The 18,925-nt window shown below is 33.4% G+C and overlaps 2 protein-coding genes across 2 annotated transcripts; one reads left to right on the top strand and one right to left on the bottom strand.

Moving 5' to 3' along the window:
* Window positions 1-1,748: 1,748 nt before the first annotated feature.
* LOC116016755 lies at window positions 1,749-8,865 on the bottom strand. The gene is made up of 6 exons (XM_031257147.1): window positions 8,704-8,865; window positions 8,471-8,589; window positions 3,820-4,076; window positions 3,200-3,287; window positions 2,134-2,200; window positions 1,749-2,056 (listed from the first exon to the last, which is right to left on the bottom strand). Exons 2-6 carry the CDS (start codon window positions 8,473-8,475, stop codon window positions 2,003-2,005), a joined length of 471 nt encoding a protein of 156 aa, XP_031113007.1. The 5' UTR covers window positions 8,476-8,589; window positions 8,704-8,865; the 3' UTR covers window positions 1,749-2,002.
* Window positions 8,866-13,850: 4,985 nt separating this feature from the next.
* On the top strand, window positions 13,851-15,479 carry LOC116021765 (probable carboxylesterase 17). The gene is made up of 2 exons (XM_031262274.1): window positions 13,851-14,351; window positions 15,024-15,479. The coding sequence occupies exons 1-2, from the start codon at window positions 13,854-13,856 to the stop codon at window positions 15,477-15,479; spliced, it is 954 nt and encodes a 317-aa protein (XP_031118134.1). The 5' UTR covers window positions 13,851-13,853.
* Window positions 15,480-18,925: the final 3,446 nt, after the last annotated feature.

The raw sequence follows: 18,925 nt of genomic DNA, 5'->3' as shown, positions 1-18,925 counted from the left end.
CAATAGTTGTTAAATTCAAACCACAAAAGAATAGTGTGAATAAAAAACACAACCACACAAACAATTGGAGAAAAGTACATGTCGCACACCAAATCAATCACATTCTTTATAAGCTGGTGCTGCTATCGGAGATTGCCAAATTGGTTCCGGGGAAAATCTCTCTTCAAAGAATCCAATGAGAGATATTGGGCTTGTCAAACGAGGCTAGGGGAGTGATGATGGGTTTCATCAAAAATCTAGAAGAGGAAAATGGAGATGGGTAATTGGGAAAGGGATAAAAAAAAAAAAAATTCTCCTAGCAAACATCAAAATTGTATATTACACTGCTATAAGAAAGTGTACCTCTATTACCTAGAACAATGTTATTTGCGATTTGTGAACACCTCTTCTATCACCCTCTTCTTCCGTCGTCGTCAATGGAGTCTACGAACAGAGCTTTTTGGAGCCGTAGGGTCTATATCAACTGAGCTTTTGGATTCTTCAATGGTGTCTACTAACAACAGTACTGAAGTTGCAAATGGAGTAGCAATGGAAGACTGAAGAATCGCAATTGGAATTTGGTATTGGGGGTTAGTTTAGGGTTTTTTAATTTTATTTATTTTACTTATTTAGCTTTAGTTTTAAATATATTTTAATTGTAGTCCACGTGTAGGTTTGTGAAAAATAAAAATTAGTTGTTTATGTCATATTAATAGGAACATTACAGAAAAAAAAACAACTAAGCGCCTGTAGTTCAGTGGATAGAGCATCTGTTTCCTAAGCAGAAAGTCATAAGTTCGACCCCTATCTGGCGTGATTCTGGTGCTCACAGTTTAAAATCAACCACGGCCTTCCATTTTCAAACAGCGTGTAAGTGCATTAATTATATACAACAAAGAACTTTGCTATAAGGACTTGGTAAAATATTACAAATATTTAGCTAAAAAGTTTTATAGTAATGGAGTATTTTTTAATTCAAGTGTTTAATGTCCATTTTCAAACAGCGTGTAAGTGCATTAATTATATACAACAAAGAACTTTGCTACAAGGACTTGGTAAAATATTACAAATATTTAGTTAAAAAGTTTTATAGTAATGGAGTATTTTTAATTCAAGTGTTTAATGTTGAAAAAATACGAAATTCTGATTATTTTTATAACTATCCAAAAAAGTGATTGGAAAAGTAGGATTTTTACGATTTTTCAACCTTTGACTAAAGTGTTAGGAAAGTGATTTAAATTTTCGACAACATAAGAAAAGTGATATGAAATTTTTACCACTATAGGAAAGTGGTATGAATTTTCCAAAACCAACGTAGAACCAATGTTTTGATTACTAAAGTGGCCAAAATTTTTTATCACAATTTTTTATTGTCTAAATAGTTTGCGGGTAAATTGAAATTTCAATTTTTTAAAAAAAATTTAAACGGACAGTAATAAAGTTACTGGAATATACTTATAGAAATGAGTAAAGTAGATAGAAACAAGTAGTATTACTAATAGTTCGAGTATAAGATTCGGGCGTGTCCCAGACTTGTCACAAAGGCTCAATATTTATATTAGCCAATGACTAATTAATCTAGTATAATAAGTGCAACTACTCCATATAAGTAAAATGGCTCCCCTCAGTAAGTGCATTGACTTTGCACTAAGTGCAATCATTCCACTGTCCTTGATTAAGTATCCAATACGTATTTAAGTATCCAAAGAACATAAAAACCATTCCACTTTGGTAATCCTTTTTGCATTAAGTATCCAATGATACTAGGATTCTGCAAAAAAAAGTTGGTTTCTTGAATTCCCATATTCACCTTGAAGGTCCACACAGCAAATATAAAGATTAAAGGAAACAAAGAGTTCATAGCTAGCCTGCTGTCCTTGATTACATACAGTTCCTGGGAACACCATAAACTCAAATTCTGCGAAACAGAACGGAATTAAAGCTCTCTTGGTCTAATAAGAATTTTACAAAGTTACAAGCATGAATCTGTCATTGAAAGTATTTAGCACGTAAATATAGCAGTTCAATCATACAGCCCCTCCTGTTCCCACACATCAACGAGAAAATCTACCATTTCCTGCCAATTGAAGCATCAGACAGCCTGATCAGTGTCAATCAAAGGGTGATAACTGTTGGAATGCAGATATGACTCACCGATAGAGGTATTGGCCTAGGGAATCGCTTGTTTGTTCCGAGCAAGTTCTCATAGGTTGCCTCGAAACTGCAATGCACAATGGTTGGGGCGCTATTATCAAAAGATATTGTGAAATCTATTGTGCAAGTAAATGATTGGGCAGGTGCGCTTGAGTAAGAATTATTGTTTAAATAAGCAAAATGTGTTGTATAATCCACATTCGATAATGCAAACAAATGGCTGGGATAAGATCTATCAATGAACTGCTAGCTAATTAAGAGAGTTGATGAGCAGATATCATATGAACATAGTCTGCATAATAGTAGTCAACTCCAAGTTGTTTATAGATTATTAGCTGAAATAAACTAGTAAGTACCGTGTATAATCCATGATCTTTGTCAAACATGTAAAAAGTTATATTATTTGATCTATATTCCCAACAACTGGATTAATAATCCTTACCAAACACCACCATAATGCAAGTGGATCCTATCCAGACCCTTACTCTCGGCTAGTGCTTGGCATGTCATAAAAACCAATCTACACCTACAAGAAACTAAAAGGAGAATGGAATTGTGGCGTTTAAGGCTTAGTTCCTAGTGAGTAAAATATTTGTCCCATAAAGTCCAATTCTCCACATGACGTGCTTCATATATCCCACCCCGTCACCCCTCTCTTGATCTTTGTTGACCTTTCGAATAGCCATGGCACAGTATCACCATCTCCATCAATTTTCCATCATTTCCACAACTACATATATGATGTAACATAAGGAACCCTCCATCATATAGCCATGCCACTTAGCTATTGGAAATCTGATGACCAGTGTGCAGAGGTGTGTTTTAGGGTATTGGGGTTGTTGAGAGGTGGGTGTTTTTTTGGCAGAGTCAAGGACAAGGATGAGCAAATGGACAGAAGATAAACAGCGTTAATTTTTGTTTCATATATTGTTCATGAGCTGTTAGATTATTTTTTGATGAAACTGCAAGATCCACTGTCCAACCATTATATTCCTTTGAGAAAGGAAAGGAATTATATCAGTGTTTAATGAAGAAAAAAAACAAAAAAAACAAAAAAACTACTAACCTTAATTTGGGCCTTTCAACAGGTACACAATTCTGAGATTCCCTAATCCCAATCCACTGCTGCCTTATTTGATTCCAAACAATAAAACCTGATCAAACAAAATTATTAGTTCAATCATGAACTTCAAAACCCAATAGAGCAAGAACCGCTGTCAGTCCCACCCAAAAATAGACAATAAATAACTGTTATATTGACATGTAACTTGTGAACAATTACAGAAGACAAGTGGTTGGACATTTCATTGAAGAAACTTGGATCCTTCAGTTTGTCAAAATTCAAGAATGGCCTTGAGTTCAATTATACACTTCAGCTTCAAGAACCAATAAGATAAAATTTGCTCGAATGCAATCCAATAAAACAGATACTATTACTTGTACTTGGAAAATGGACACTAGTTTAAATAGAATGGTTTTGTGATTGAGCCAAAAATCACTGCTTCACATTAACTTATACTATTACTTGTACTTGGAAAATGGATACTAGTTTAAATAGAATGCTTTTTGAGCCAAAAAATCACCGCTTCACATTAACTTGCTAAAATGTTTCAAAAGAGTTATTCAGCCAATAAGTGCTTCCCAATATTTTATATCAAAAGGAAATTGAAATAAAATTGCACTTACCATTATTTACAAATTCTGAATGGTTGTTTGTGGTGCCAGTGTTGCAGATAGGATCAAAGGCATGGTTTGAGGTGCTAATTGATGAGGCACTTCTATGGGATGGAAATGCACTATTATCCATCTCACAGGCACTACTGCTCCAAAAGTCTTCTCTCAAACTCTTTTTCCTCACTTGCTGACCTTGAATTTTCAGGCCTTTGGATCGATCTTCCACTGATATTACAGTTGGTGGTTTTGTACAACATCCAAAACAGCCTCTGCTTGGTTGCATATCAGGTTTATAGCAATAGAAATGATTAGTAGAGACAAAAGTTCTCATCATAGCATACAAATATACAATCATACATAATATATTAAATAAATAAAACACACTATTTGAATGACTTCAATTTCTAACAGGGGAGAAGAAGTCCATCACATGATGGACCTATGCTATTACTTATCCAGAATATTTGTGATGGTAGATCATAAAATAATTAATAATTTAACTATTAATTACACTCCCTTTGTCCCATTTTGTATGCCCTACTATTCATTGGCCAAACCAATTCTACCTTTTCCGCTTATTTTCTATAACAATTTCTAATAATTTTCAAATTTGATTTTTTGTGTTTATTAGAACTTTTAATCTGGTTTAAAAAATATAAATTTTATTCACTTGACCGAAATTAAATATTACAAAAAATTAATTTATAAATAGCTAAAATCAAGTCTACTAATTTATGCCATGCATCCATTTTGGAACGGATGGAGTAACATATTGTACTTCTAAGACAAACTCATACATCTGATCTGAGCCAACCCAGAATCTTAAAATTCATGGAATCATGATTGATGCTAACCAATATACGAAGTGTGCATTCATTCTTTTAGGTATACTTCCAATAAAGCTCACATCCAGGTGATCCAGCCATTCTTAGCTTGAAATTAGATAATACTTTTTGGTATGCCTGATGTAGTATGGGGATGTGAGATTCAAAACTAGGTCTAATGCCAAGAAAGGGGTGTAGCTTACCACTAAGCTATCAGACCAACTTGAAGCTACAGAAATTGGACCACTCCTACCTTTAATCCCAGTGTACTACTATAATTATTTCATTTGTTGTGCTTTGCACCTAGCAATAGTCAATACTGAGACAATTTGTTTGACACCATAATAGTGGACTTTCTTCATTCCTTACTAAACCAAATTAAATTAATTAATTAAAAGCACATTTTCAAAAAGGTGCTAGTCAAATCTTGTTTGAAAGCTCTAAGAGGTTTTCTCCTAGCAAGGAAGAATTAAATTAGAAAGATTCGCTAGCTGTAGCAGTTGAACCAAGTGAGATTTTGGAGGTGCATAAATAGGATATTAAGGACTAAGAATGTGTTACAGGCTCAGACTGAGAATGCGTCAGGGTCGTCGGACAATAGAAGCTGAATGTTTGGAGGAAGAAGTTTCTCTTCTAGGACCTATCTTGGTAGCGGTAAACAAAAAAAAAAAAAAAAAAAAAAAAAAAACAGAGGATGGAGTGTAACACTTTGAACTTTCAAAGAAAATAAGGATTTTATGAGTTCTTTTTCTCCCTTAGAACTTTCTGCTATAAAATTCTGCTTGCCTCTCCATTACTGCATTCAAAACAAAATAACTTATTCCAAAAACAATGTGAAGCAGCAACTTGGTCTTTTTTGGCAATTTTTTAGGATCCTACTGGCTTTCTTCTGTGGTAAGACCTCCCCCAAAATGCATCAGAATGATAACTTTTCAGAATGTAATGCAGGAAACTAATGAGTAGAGGGTGATGATCTGTTATTGTTCATTACACTAAGCTCAAGGTAAAGAAAGAAAGAAGGGTGGAAATTTTTGAGAACTTATATATCCACAAGTAAAGAAGGATGAAAATGATTTTTTGGAACATTCTTATGTCAAAGCAATGTAGTGGAAAATGGCATGATTGAAGGACTAAGAGGACCTTCGAAACGAGGGAGGCAAAGAAGTAGTAGAAATGTTGAAAAGAATACAAACCACTCTTGGAGTTGATTAGAGCTATGTGCACTGCATGCTAAATCTAACAGTCTTGGACGCTCCATCAATCCCAAAAAGATTGTCTATATTTCCTTTTTAGTAATTTAGTATGGTTCAAAATGTTAATCATTTTCCTAAATAAACACTACACATAATTCTACTTTTCTACATTACCCTTCTAATAAAAGTAAAAAGTCAAAAACTTAAAGCTATCTATTTTTTAAGGGAAAAAGGGAAAGATATGTACTTAACTACTTTTCCCCTCACTTTTCTTTAAATGATCTGTTTGGCAAGGAGAGAGTAATTCTTTTGATGAGTTGTCAAAAGAGTCATTGCCATTTTTGGTCCTACTGTTATTGGGGCATTGCCAATTTTAGTTCACTTCATTAATTTTTGCCACATTGCGGCCAGTCTTATTTAGTCATTGCCAGTTTTAGTCCATCATTAAAATTCCTGTCCAATTGGCCGTGTAAAACAAGGGTATTTTCGTCTTTTCATGCTTTGGTCATCTCCTTTACCCTTTGTAGTGGTTTTCCTTACACATTTTCATCCAATGGAGACCTAAATCTTTCTATGCGGGGTCTCCTGTTTTGGATGACTGCAAAGGGTAAAGAAGAAAGGAGAAAGGAGAAAGGGACGACTACAAATGTGTAAGGAAAACCAGTGCAAAGGGTAAAGGAGATGACCAAAACATGAAAAGAAGAAAATACCCCTATTTTGGACGGCCATTTGACGAGAATTTTAACGGTGGACTAAAAGTGGCAATGATTAAATAAGACTGGCCGCAATGTGGCAAAAATTAATGAAGTGGACTAAAATTGGCAATGCCCCAATAATAGTAGGACCAAAAATGATAATGACTCTTGTCAAAAGTTACTTGGTGTTGGTGCATTGGAACCTACACAACAGATTGCTTGCTTACCAAGCAATCCTGGGTTTTCACTCTCCTCACAATCTAGAGACTTTCACTCCTCCGGCTCCAATTAGATTATTATTCTTGACTTATTATAAAAATAAGCCAGCATACAAATGAAAGATGATCAATTATCTACCCAAGAGACGTAGAGTCTCTCAACATACTAGAAAAGATTTTTAAAAAATCAAATTGGACCAAGAAAAATTGCAAAGGCATAATGATAGTACTATAGTAGGATTGGGGTATCCCTCCCTCTGAATTAGACATGAAGGTCTCCCCTCATCTAGCTCTCTGTAGTAGAATCTCCACTCACTACTTCTCCTAGCATCCAACCTTCACCACATCATGGGGGTTTAGAAGAAGGCTCATTTAGAAAGGTTGCTATACCATACCTTTTGACATTACTCTAGTAGTCACTATAGTAGACCCTCTGCCTACTCTTGCTTAAATCATTACTCTTGCTACAGAGCTCTAGCAATTAAACTCTGTAAACCACTGCCATGTATCAGGTCTGGTACAGCCCCAGTACTATACAAGACAATATAATGAAAAGAATAGATGGCAAAGGGTGCCTGCAACACCAAAAAGCAATGGCTCATTTGAAGCACTTCTCCATAAGAACCTTATGGCATACAGCCAAAATCACTCCTACTAGCTGCCCAAGAAAAGTATTTATGTAGAATCTGATTTGCCAATGATGAGAACATGTTTAAAGATCAATTCATTTCATTGTCAATAAAACAAACAAGAATAATGGTTCCATGTTTTCTGATCAAAAGAAATCATGCTAAATGTTTATAAATTACTGAGTTAGCTTTCAAGTTCTAGTCCTCAAATGAAAAATAAAGTGAAGGGATAATTTCACCTAGATCCCTCCCCTGTCGACCACATTTACCATACAAATTAAAAAAAAATAATAAAAATAAAAAATTAATGTGAACTTCTGTTTCCTTATGGTTTGCTTAAAGGCTTCCATTTGACAACTATTACATCATTTAGGTAGTATCCTGTACTTTCTTCTTAATAGATATAGTGCAGTACTCTGCTCTGTCGTCAGTAGTTTTAATTGCTTGAGGCTTCACAACAAAGTTTAGTTAAAGGAATACCCTTGTTAGCTCTTTTGAGCTTAGTAGAAGCACTTATCAAAAAGTTCATAATGTAAATTGTTTTTCTAAACTGGACCTAATTGAGGTTGTCCAGCCATCTTTATAACCTTGCTCGTACCTCTCAAAACATGCCTCCAACAGAATCATTAAGTAAAACAACTATTGTACATTGCTAAAAGTGAATCTCTGGATGCTAAACCTAAAAAGGATCACTTCCTTGTAGAATATGGCACTCAGGCAACAAAATCCTCTACACAGCAAAGAAATCATAACAGAAAAAGCCTATATAGAAAATGGCATCAGTGTTTCCATTATATGTGACATTATCTCTTGCTTAGCCTAGAAGCAAACTCCAAGATTCCAAGATAGCAGACAAAAAAGCAATAATCCTCATTCCTCAATGAAAAAAAAACCCGAAGAAAATGATTCCAAAAACTTATTAATTTATTCATTAACCTATATTGATGTTGCAATTTCTCTAATTTCTGTTAAAGATTTCATTTTTCATTGCCAGGTCAAATATGAATTAGATAAATTTCAATCAGCGATTGAAGAAAAATATAATCTTTCCTACTCAAACAAGCTCAAGTGTGTACAAAACAGAGATAGCATCGAAATACTGACCCCATACAACTAAGTTAAGCGGGAAAACCAAGAGGCCACAGATCTACACCGTTGCATTTATCAACAATGAAAATTGGCATTCATCAAGGCATTGATTTCAATCTCTGCATCTCTACAGCCTGCAGATTGGAATAAAAAGTAACAAAATTTCCAAAATTAAGGAATTTTTTTATTATTTTGAACTGTTATGAGACCAATGCGATTATAGAATACCAAACAGAAATTTTCCTCACTTTTTGAGTAGGTTTCTTTTGTTGGCAGGATGAGACTGAGCTTTCGGTTAGCGAAAGAGAGAAAGGTAATTCCTTAGCTTTGGGATTTGCAGAAAGAAAGTCGAAAATGGGGTCGAGGGAGAATCAGTGAAGAAAGAGAAGAGGTAGTGCTGCTTATGGTGGGGGATTGTCTGCGGCCGTATTGGCCACTGTGCCAGTGCAACTTGTTCAATGAAAGTACTCAATTACCCTTGGAGCTCCTCTGGCAATAGAGCTGTCAATACGGGCTGGCGGGACGGAATGGGCCAAAAAAGCCTGCTCTTTAGCGGGCTTGAGTTTTGTTGGCCCGCCCCGCCCCGCCTAAGGCTTGCGGGCTAAGCGGGCCCCCGCCATTTTTTTTTTGTAAATTGTTAATTTATTACTTCTTTTTTAAAATTTTATTATTTGTAAATAAAAAAATAATTAAAATAACTTATACACAACTCACATAAAACATAATTTATCAAACATTAAACATTACATAATTGATTATACATAAGTACATATCATATTAATAACATAACAATAATAATACATGACAAACAATAAACTATATATATATATATATATATATATATATATATATATATATATAAAAGTAATGTAGTAATGTAATGTACTGTGCGTATAGTTACGCAAAGTACATTACTACATGTCTACATTTTATATATACGCACACTACATTACATTACTACATTACTTTTATATATATACTAGTTTTATACGCGAATTACGCGAAAGGGTAATGCCCAATGCTTATATTTAAATAAATATTTGAAAGTATATCAATGCAAGATTATATAGAAGAAACTTATACATGGGTAATTGAATGTTGAATTTTTTTATTTAAAACTTAACTCAAAGTATATGAATCCAAGATAATATAGAAAATTCATTATAATTATTACTAAAATAAATGTTTGCAACCTTGTAAAATCGATAGTCTAAATATTTGGTCTAAAAATGATAGTCTAAATAAATAGTACTTTAATTTGAATTTTTCTAAGTGTTCTTAATTCTCTTTTGAGTAACATTGTCATTGTCTTCATCTTTACTATTTGTTCTCTTCATTTTTGTTGGTAGTGTGTTATTTGCAATTCGGTTATTATTGGTAGCATAGATGACAACGTCATACAATGAGATATATTATGATATAGGAGTTATGGACTTTCCTTTAGGTGTTCTGCTTGGGGTTCATTTGGTTCAACCATTATTGTTGAATGAGTTATTGTGGATAAAGAAATCCCTAGTTTATGAAAAAAGATTAAATAAATTAATAAAATTTGAAAATTTAAAATATTATGTATTCCAAAGATATTAAAAGGTAGTTTCTCGCTTCAATTTGCTAGGTAATGGGTTATTTGAGTACTTTCATTGTCAACAAATCCCCCAAGTAAATATGATTGGTTTCAAACTATTCTTATTTATTTTTTTCATGGTATTAAAGAAATACATATGTATCATTTTTTGGTGTAACTACTAATTTATTTAATTCAATAAGAGTAAAATAGAGTGATTCCGCTTCAATTTGTTGGGTTATTTGAGTACTCTCTTTGTCAACCATTACCAAGTAGTTAATATAATTAACTTAAAATTATTTTAATTTTTTTTCATAGTATTAATAAAATACTTGGTAAATAAATATATAACATTATTTTGTACTATAACTTTGTTATTTAATTACAAGATATTGTAAAAATAAGATAATGGACAATGTAATGAATATCAATTGATAAATTTGAATGTAAAGAATCTTTGCATGAGAGAAAATAAAGACAATATAACTAATGAAATTATTTCTCTTATTTAATTTAATTTTTTGATAATGAATAATTTTTTCAAATAAAGGTATTGTAGACAAATAATTCTAAATTAAAGAAATACATATGTATCATTTTTTGTTGTAGCTACTAATTTATTTAATTTAATAATAAAATCGTGATGCGTAATAGAATTCATAATACCCTTTGAGAATACATTTTAAACATTTTCCTTTTAACAATTCCTAATGCAATGTTAGTCACATAAGCCTACACCCAATTGGGGTAATGATTAAATGATTATATGACTTATGAAATAGTTAATTTTTTTTTTTGAGTTGTGGAGTTTGTACACTTTTACTTGAAAAATTCTAAATTTGATGCTTGAGTTCAAGATTGTGGAAAGGTTTTCGATCTCCATACAGTTATTGTTGTTTGAGAACTCTTACAATGCAATAATGAAAGGACATAGCTGAAGAAGTTAAATTTTTTTGTTAATGATTATGTATTTTCCAAAAAAAAAAAAGGAACAAAAAAAAGGTTAATTTCAGCACTACGAACAGAAAATATATCTCGCCAGGGTTGAACCTACTCTATCCACTGAGCTGCAGACGCCATATTGATAAATTAAGAGAATAAATAAATAACGCACCAGATAGGGGTTGAACCTATGCCTTTCTGCTTAGGAAACAGACGCTCTATCCACTAAGTTACAAACACCTTGTTATGTAAATACATCAAGTTATATATATAACTTAGTTTTAATGGAGACCTCTTGATATTAGATTGTAAGATTGTTAAGATTGTTTAAGAATAAATCTACATGCCAAAGACATTGTGGTCAAGTGGCATGAAGTGATTCTCCCAAGTGGGAACTCATGGGTTGTTCATTGCTTAATTGTTTTGTTGAAAAATTAGCAAGAAAATGGCATGTGAGTTGGTTAGTTTGAGGCGATATATTGAGTGTGGTTTACTTTTGGTTTGGATTGGGCTTAGTTGGATTTGAATTCTCTTAGTTGAGAAGATGAATTTAACATATTTATACACTTAAAACATATAAATATAATAGGTCAATGAGAATTTGATTCATACAATATACCCATGAAATTGGGCAAAGCAAGATCTTAACAACTTCTCGACATTGAAAATAAATGTGGGTTTGGACTATTATGAATGTGTGTTATTAATATTTTTGCACATGAAATTGTTCTCCCTTCTGAATTTAAAATATCTTTTGAATTTTTTTCATTATCGCTCATTCATAGATGTTCAAACGATAGTAGTTGTATCCAAAAGAGAAGATAGACTTTATATGAAAAGTGCAGCTATCCATGCATATTTTTTTTCCATTTGTCACAATATGTGCTATGTTCTTCAATATATATATATATATATATATATATATATATATGTTCTTCAATATATATATATATATATATATATATATATATATTTCTTAGGTTCACTATGCCATTCATCCAGCATTATCTTATGACTCTGACTCTTAAGCCTCTTTAAATCCAGCATTATCTTATGACTCTGACTCTTAAGCCTCTTTAATGAGATACCTCTTTTGTTTTATAAGGTTACTGTTAGAAGATCTTTTATATGTACTTAACTCTTTTGTTTGACTCAACTCTTTTAATTATTATAGTCTTCTAGTGAAGAACTTCTTATGTTAAAGTAAGCTAAGGTATTCTATTGAAGTCGTTACTTAAACTCTTGTAGAGGTGTGACATCTTATGTTTGTCAATATATTGCAAATAAGGATCTTTGATTCTCTTCGAAGCACAAATCTCTTTTTGATTTAGAATCTTTTCTGGAAAAGTAACTATTTCGTGTTAAAACTCTTATTTTTGGATCTCTGATTCTCTTTCTGGAAAGTGACATCTTATGTTTGTCAATATATTGCAAATAAGGATCTTTGATTCTCTTCGAAGCACAAATCTCTTTTTGATTTAGAATCTTTTCTGGAAAGTAACTATTCCGTGTTAAAACTCTTATTTTTAGATCTCTGATTCTCTTCCAAGCACAAGTCTCTTTTTTATTTAGAATCTTTTCTGGAAAGTAATTATTCCATGTTAAAACTCTTATTTTTCTACTAAGTTTTATATCAAAACAAACTTTTCATTTAGCTAACTCATATACTTGTATATATTTTTTGATTTTATGTCTAATAGTTTTTTTTTTTTTTTGCAGCAATGTTGTATCTGCCCATAGCTACTTATAGGCCTCCACTGAGTCTCAAACCCACTCCCATCATCCATTCATGTGGGAGTGTTAACCGGACACCGGGTGCCACTAGACCACAAGATCTTTGGCATGTCTAATAGATTTTAATTATATATGTTAAGCAAGTTGTATAGGGACTTTATAACTCACAATTAATTTGTAACTTTTTATTCTTAGAAATTCTTCTTAAAGGCCAAAATACAACTCATTGAATCCAGCCAACAAAGGCACACACATAAAGATATTACTTAACATGCATATTTATAAACGAAACAGTTATACCCAATAGACCTTAAATTGGTAGATCAGACCTAATTCAAGTTGAGATACAAAGATCAAAAGAGTTGACCAACAAATAGTCGATAGATCTTTTGAGCAAATGACTCAAAGTAATGGTAGACCAAGTATCTTAGTAGGCTTGGAGATTAAACATTCAGTAGAGAATGGAATTCCACAAAGGCTCCAGATTAATAAAATTGAATATGACAGATTCACCAAAAGTCTTACGCAATATACTTTAAGATAAATTGTGATAAAACTGCGCAATTAGAAGACATAGAGCCACATATCTGGAGCAAATATGGTCTGCTAAAGACATCTCAATATAGCCAATCAAGTTAGGGCCAATAAACCTAAATTAATTATTTTAATGTGTTATATTTGTTAACAAGGGTTAAATTAAGTTATTTAATTGAAATTCAAAATTTTATAATATTTATTTTAGTTTTAATATATAAAACTGATATATTTGAAAATTATATCAAATTTACTATTACATACAAAAAGGCAAATTTTATAATTATCATATTCATATATAATATAAGTATTTTTTTTAAAGAGGTGTCAGCATTTGTCAAATCTTGTTAATCAATGAATAAAAGCATTATTGTTATAGTAAAACATTTTTTGTGAAATTTTTCCGTCCATGCATGTAGCTTTATAATATCCTAAATAAAGAACTTTTGTTCAACAATCTACCTCCAATATATATGTTGTGTTTACTTTGCATGATTAACCGAACAATATATCACCATCTTTACTTTCCTTCTTAAATTATATTCTTAAATCACTTAAACTCAATGCCTATTTACTTAATAACTCCCATCCACAGAACACACAAATTTCAAACCTCCAAAAAAAATGTCCATTATTGTAGACGAAGCGCCGGGCTACATACAAGTATTCTCCGATGGGACCGTGAAACGTTTCTCGCCGGAGATCGCCACCGCGTCCGCCGAATCAACGGATGGTTTCAAGTCAAAAGACGTTGTAATCGACCCGTCGAAGCCTATCACCGGGAGAATCTACGTCCCCGATCTTTGGCCGGAAACGGAACAGGTTGTTGAGCTACTTCCGGTGCTTCTGTATTTTCACGGCGGCGGATTTTGCGTGGGCTCCACCTCTTGGCTCGGCTACCATCTGTTCCTCGGCGGCCTCTCTGTTCAATCCAAATCCGTGGTTGTTTCGGTAGATTACCGGCTGGCGCCGGAAAATAAGCTTCCCATTGCTTATGAAGATTGCTATGCAGCTCTAGAATGGGTCCAGAAGAATCAGAGAGCCGAGCCGTATCTGGAAAGCGCAGACCTTTCCCGCGTTTTTCTCGCCGGAGATAGCGCCGGTGGAAATATTGTACAGCAGGTAGGGATGACAATGGGTCTAGGGTCGAAGATGACTATATCCATTATTTGACCAATCTTATACTTTCTCTAATTTGACCAAACTATTGAACTAATAGTTTTAAAATGTTAAAGGAGAATTATACAAACTGTTAGAATTAACCACATACTAATAATTATTTTACTTTTAATAATATATGTGTATACATGATGGGTTGAGTTCGATTCTGTGCCACTCACATTATTAATTGTAGGGTTTAATTTTTTAAGATTCACAATACAAATTATATTGTTTATGTGCTCGTAAATAAATTGCACTGGTTAACATATTATGAATTTGCGGTTAACATGTAACATATTTGTACGTAGTTACCATGCATGGTATGTGTCTATAGTTTATTTAATTACAGTACATAATAAGTTTTTTTTTTTTTGAAAACAGTACAGAATAAGTTAACTGCAAACATATAATTTTTTAATCAAAATACACCATACAAGATGAAACTTAATTTATGGTATAACATTTAGAGCCGGCCACCATTCACTATTTCACTTTCACTCAAAAAATCCTATCCACAAGGATAAAATTTGGATGGAATTGCCATCCCTCTCCATCATCATTCAAGAGTTTTTACAGTACAGTAGTGTTCATCGCATGATTCGCATCATCATTCCAATTATATTGCACCTGCAGGTTGCTAAAAAATGTGTACGAGATGGAAATTGTGCAGTGAAGATCAAAGGGATTATGCCAATTCATCCGTATTTCGGCAGCGAGAGGAGGACGGCGGTAGAGGTGGCGGCGGAGGGATCGAGTGGGAGCAGTGTGGCGATGAACGACATGTTCTGGAGGCTGAGCTTGCCGGAGGGCTGTAACCGGGACTTCTACGGCTGCAACTTGGAAAACGATAGAGAGTTATCGGCGGGCGAGTGGTTGCGCTTTCCGGCGGCATTGGTGTTCGTCGCCGGAAAGGATTTCTTGAAAGAGAGGGGGGTAATGTACGCGGAGTTTCTGCGGCAAAAAGGGGTGAAGTGGGTGGAGGTGGTGGAGGCGGAGGAGGAAGGGCATGTCTTCCATGTTTTCCATCCGGATTCTCAGGCAACTCGTTTGCTTCATAAGCAAATGAGTGAGTTTATACACGGTGTTTAATTAGTCTTCACAAATCACAAGTTGCTCGTCAATGTTGTCAATTGAACACATTGGTACCAACTACCAATTACATATGTTGCACTTTATAATTTTACCAAAATAAAAGTGCATGGAATTCAACCATTCATATAAATATTCATTTTTAATATATTGAATGTGTAATTTTAGTACGTGTACTATATGTTTATTTTTTACTTTTATTTTTTGAGAAGAAAAAATTAATGCATTAAATATGAAGAAAGACAATCAACAAGATATGAGGGTCTAGTATCAAACCACTCCTGCAACCTGACATAGAAACCGCTCCCCGAACAACAGTGTGAACAGCACAATTCGCATATGGATTAACAAAACGGAATTCAACACCACTTATCATGAATGCCGATTCCTTAACATTGTCAATAATAAAACCAAAAGTCGAATCAAAAGGCTCTGAACATAAAGCAAAATAAACAAACTAAGAATCTGTCTCAAGATCAACATCCCAAACCTGTTCCCTTCAACTAACTCAAGGCTTCAATTCCCTAGTACAAACAGCTCCAGCTTCTTTAACTAGAAAATTACCCGTAATGCGCAAACGGCCGCCAAAACAGGACCCTCATCATCTTGCAACACCCATCCTAAGCCCATGGCTTTATTCTTTGGATCAATGGAGGCATCTGTATTCAACTTCAGCCTACCAACATTCAGCACCTTTCACTTCTCCACTTCATTTTACCCGGCTCCATGGCATAACAACCACACAACGACCTTCCCTGCATGGACAACGATGATCTGCGCCACGGTAAGTCCACAAACCTCATTCACCCTTTTTCTCAGTATTGATGTCCAAAAGGGTCGGACCTAGCCGGAGAAATCGCGACAGCGTTAGCGGCAACTTCCAACGACGTTGGCAGAAAAATAGGCTTGGTAGCTGTGTTGGTGTCGACAAGAATGGGGTGAAGTATAGCATATTGACCATTCTACCCTTTAATTTAATAGCCGTTGGACATATTTTATAAGAGATGATAAAATTGAGAGTGATTTTTTAAGTCAGAGAATGTGATAATTTTTAAAATTAATGACTAAATTAAACAATAATACTCAATAGTCGAGGGATCAAAATAAGTATTAAACTCTATATTTCTACTACCATGTGTGTGTATTGTTTTTTTTTTTGAAAACCGTGTGTGTATTGTTTAGTAATATAAAAATTAAACTACTCCGTACTATGTAAGATTTAATGTATTTTATTTCCTAAAATATTAATTGCCAAATAAAGTGTTTTTGTTGCAACTGACCAATTAAACTCAAATTTTAAATTTTCAAAAAAAAAAAAAAAAAACTCAAATTTTAAAATGTTTTAGATTGTATATTTTTGAGTTATATGTTTTATACTTTGAAAGAAGTTATCTAGTGGAACTTGTAATTTTGTACTTTCGAAGTTAATAATATGGTCAACTTGACTAAATATTATTTTAAATTTTTATATTTAGAATTATAGAAAAATGATCAAACTTCATTTATCACACATGATCTTTATTTGTTGAGTGACTCCCCTGTGAGATCGTATCACGGATCCTTATTAATAACAAACATTTTATTCCTTATTAATATTATATACAATTTCTTCTTGACCTGACTTATATCACCCACAAGTTTTTGCCTTATTATTTTTAGGATTATCTAGTAGACACGTGATTATATACAATATATATTATAATTATAATCTCAATAGATCAAATAAATATTTTTGACACAATCAATAATCACTCACAGAAATTATTTTAAGAGTAGAGCAGTACACGATTCATCTAAAATTTGTTTTGTGAAGATGAATGAGTAGGGGCGATGTAGAAGGAAGTCCAGCATTCACTTCCATGGAGACGCAGGTACCTGATCATGACGGACCCCTTCTTCATGGACTTATTCAAAATCTGGAACCATTGGAGTTTAAGTAATGGAAAATAGAATACGAACGCTGAGACGAGACGCTATTCTTTACTCGGTTTGGCGCCTTTATATATATACATACTTCAACCCCCAAAGCTTTCAATTCAATCATATATATCTCAACAACAATTCCTTTATTCCACCATTTCTACTTCCAGATATAAATTACTTCAAAAATGACGGTTGCTACTACCGAGCACGGCGGAATTAGAAGCTTCCGGCAGCCGAGGAGTGGCGGCGCCGCCACCAAACGGCGGCGGCTGCGTTTGATTCCGAAGAGGGGCCAAGTGGTGAGGAATGCAATGCGGACTCTGTTCTCGTGTTTCCTTCCTCATCGTACGGACGACAATAAACGATAGATGCCATCAATGACTCTCCGATCCGTATAATATATATATGTTTCCATAGGCGGTGTTATAAGTTGTAACACTACAAGTAAAGATGTAAATTCTACATGTATACTGTTGACATGTTGTGAATTGTGATGGTCTAATATTTTTCTAACATAAATAATACCATGATTTGTATGATAAAATATAATATATACTGCAAAACATTGTGGTCAAAGTGACAAAACGACGTTGTTTTGATTAATGAAAACAGATGGATGAAACGACTTCCATTCCGCGCAACTGCAGTTCCCTTTCAACACAACTACAGTATCAGTCCAACACAATTGTACTATCATTTGAGATGAACTGTAGTATCAGTTACAGAGATTTACGGGAGCCGTTTCTCCCACTTATTAAAACAACATCGTTTTGGGACCTTCGTCTACAATGCATTATGGACCGCGGTCCACGGTATAACGACGGAATATATACTAACATGGATTTAATAAAACTTAAATGTGAGTAATTGACCGAGTAATCATGGAAACTTTATAATTATCTGAATATTTCTCATCATAGTTGATCTCATCGAATTGCATTTGGAATAATAAAGTTAGTCGGTTTTTTTTTACTACTTCTCACTTGAATATTAGATGACGTAGTGTTTTCTAATTACAGGAGCTCTGGGATAATTGTTTTGCTTAGTAGCTTAAAAACTAAATAATCACTTATTAACTTAATCATTTACTTGGCTACTTAATTTATATAATATATTATATTACATGAAAAAAATACTTACATTGTATACAATCACTGACTAAATAATCCATTGTTTGCATTAATTTGATCGATATCAAATATATTGTTGATACTTTTTGCTTATTCAATTCCCTCCACATTTCTATGGCATACGGTGGGACTCCTTGGTCTACCACATCAACATGAATATAATGCATTTTATTAGTAAGATACATTATAAGTCGTTAAATATTTTATATTAATATTGTTATGAAGCCAGATCAATCATCGCGTGAACAATAAAATAATAGTATACAAAAGGGAGTAGAGAAGATGAGAGATACAAAAAAAAAAAAAAAATCATCAAATCTTTTATTAATCATCTTTCAGTATAATATATATCCCATCTGTCACATTTTATATGTCATACTTACTATTTATTGG

Source organism: Ipomoea triloba, chromosome 1 (genome assembly GCF_003576645.1).
Source record: "Ipomoea triloba cultivar NCNSP0323 chromosome 1, ASM357664v1".
In the NCBI taxonomy this organism is placed as follows: domain Eukaryota; kingdom Viridiplantae; phylum Streptophyta; class Magnoliopsida; order Solanales; family Convolvulaceae; genus Ipomoea; species Ipomoea triloba.
Note: the sequence above shows the minus strand (reverse complement) of the source record. Positions and strands in the feature narration are given on the sequence as shown.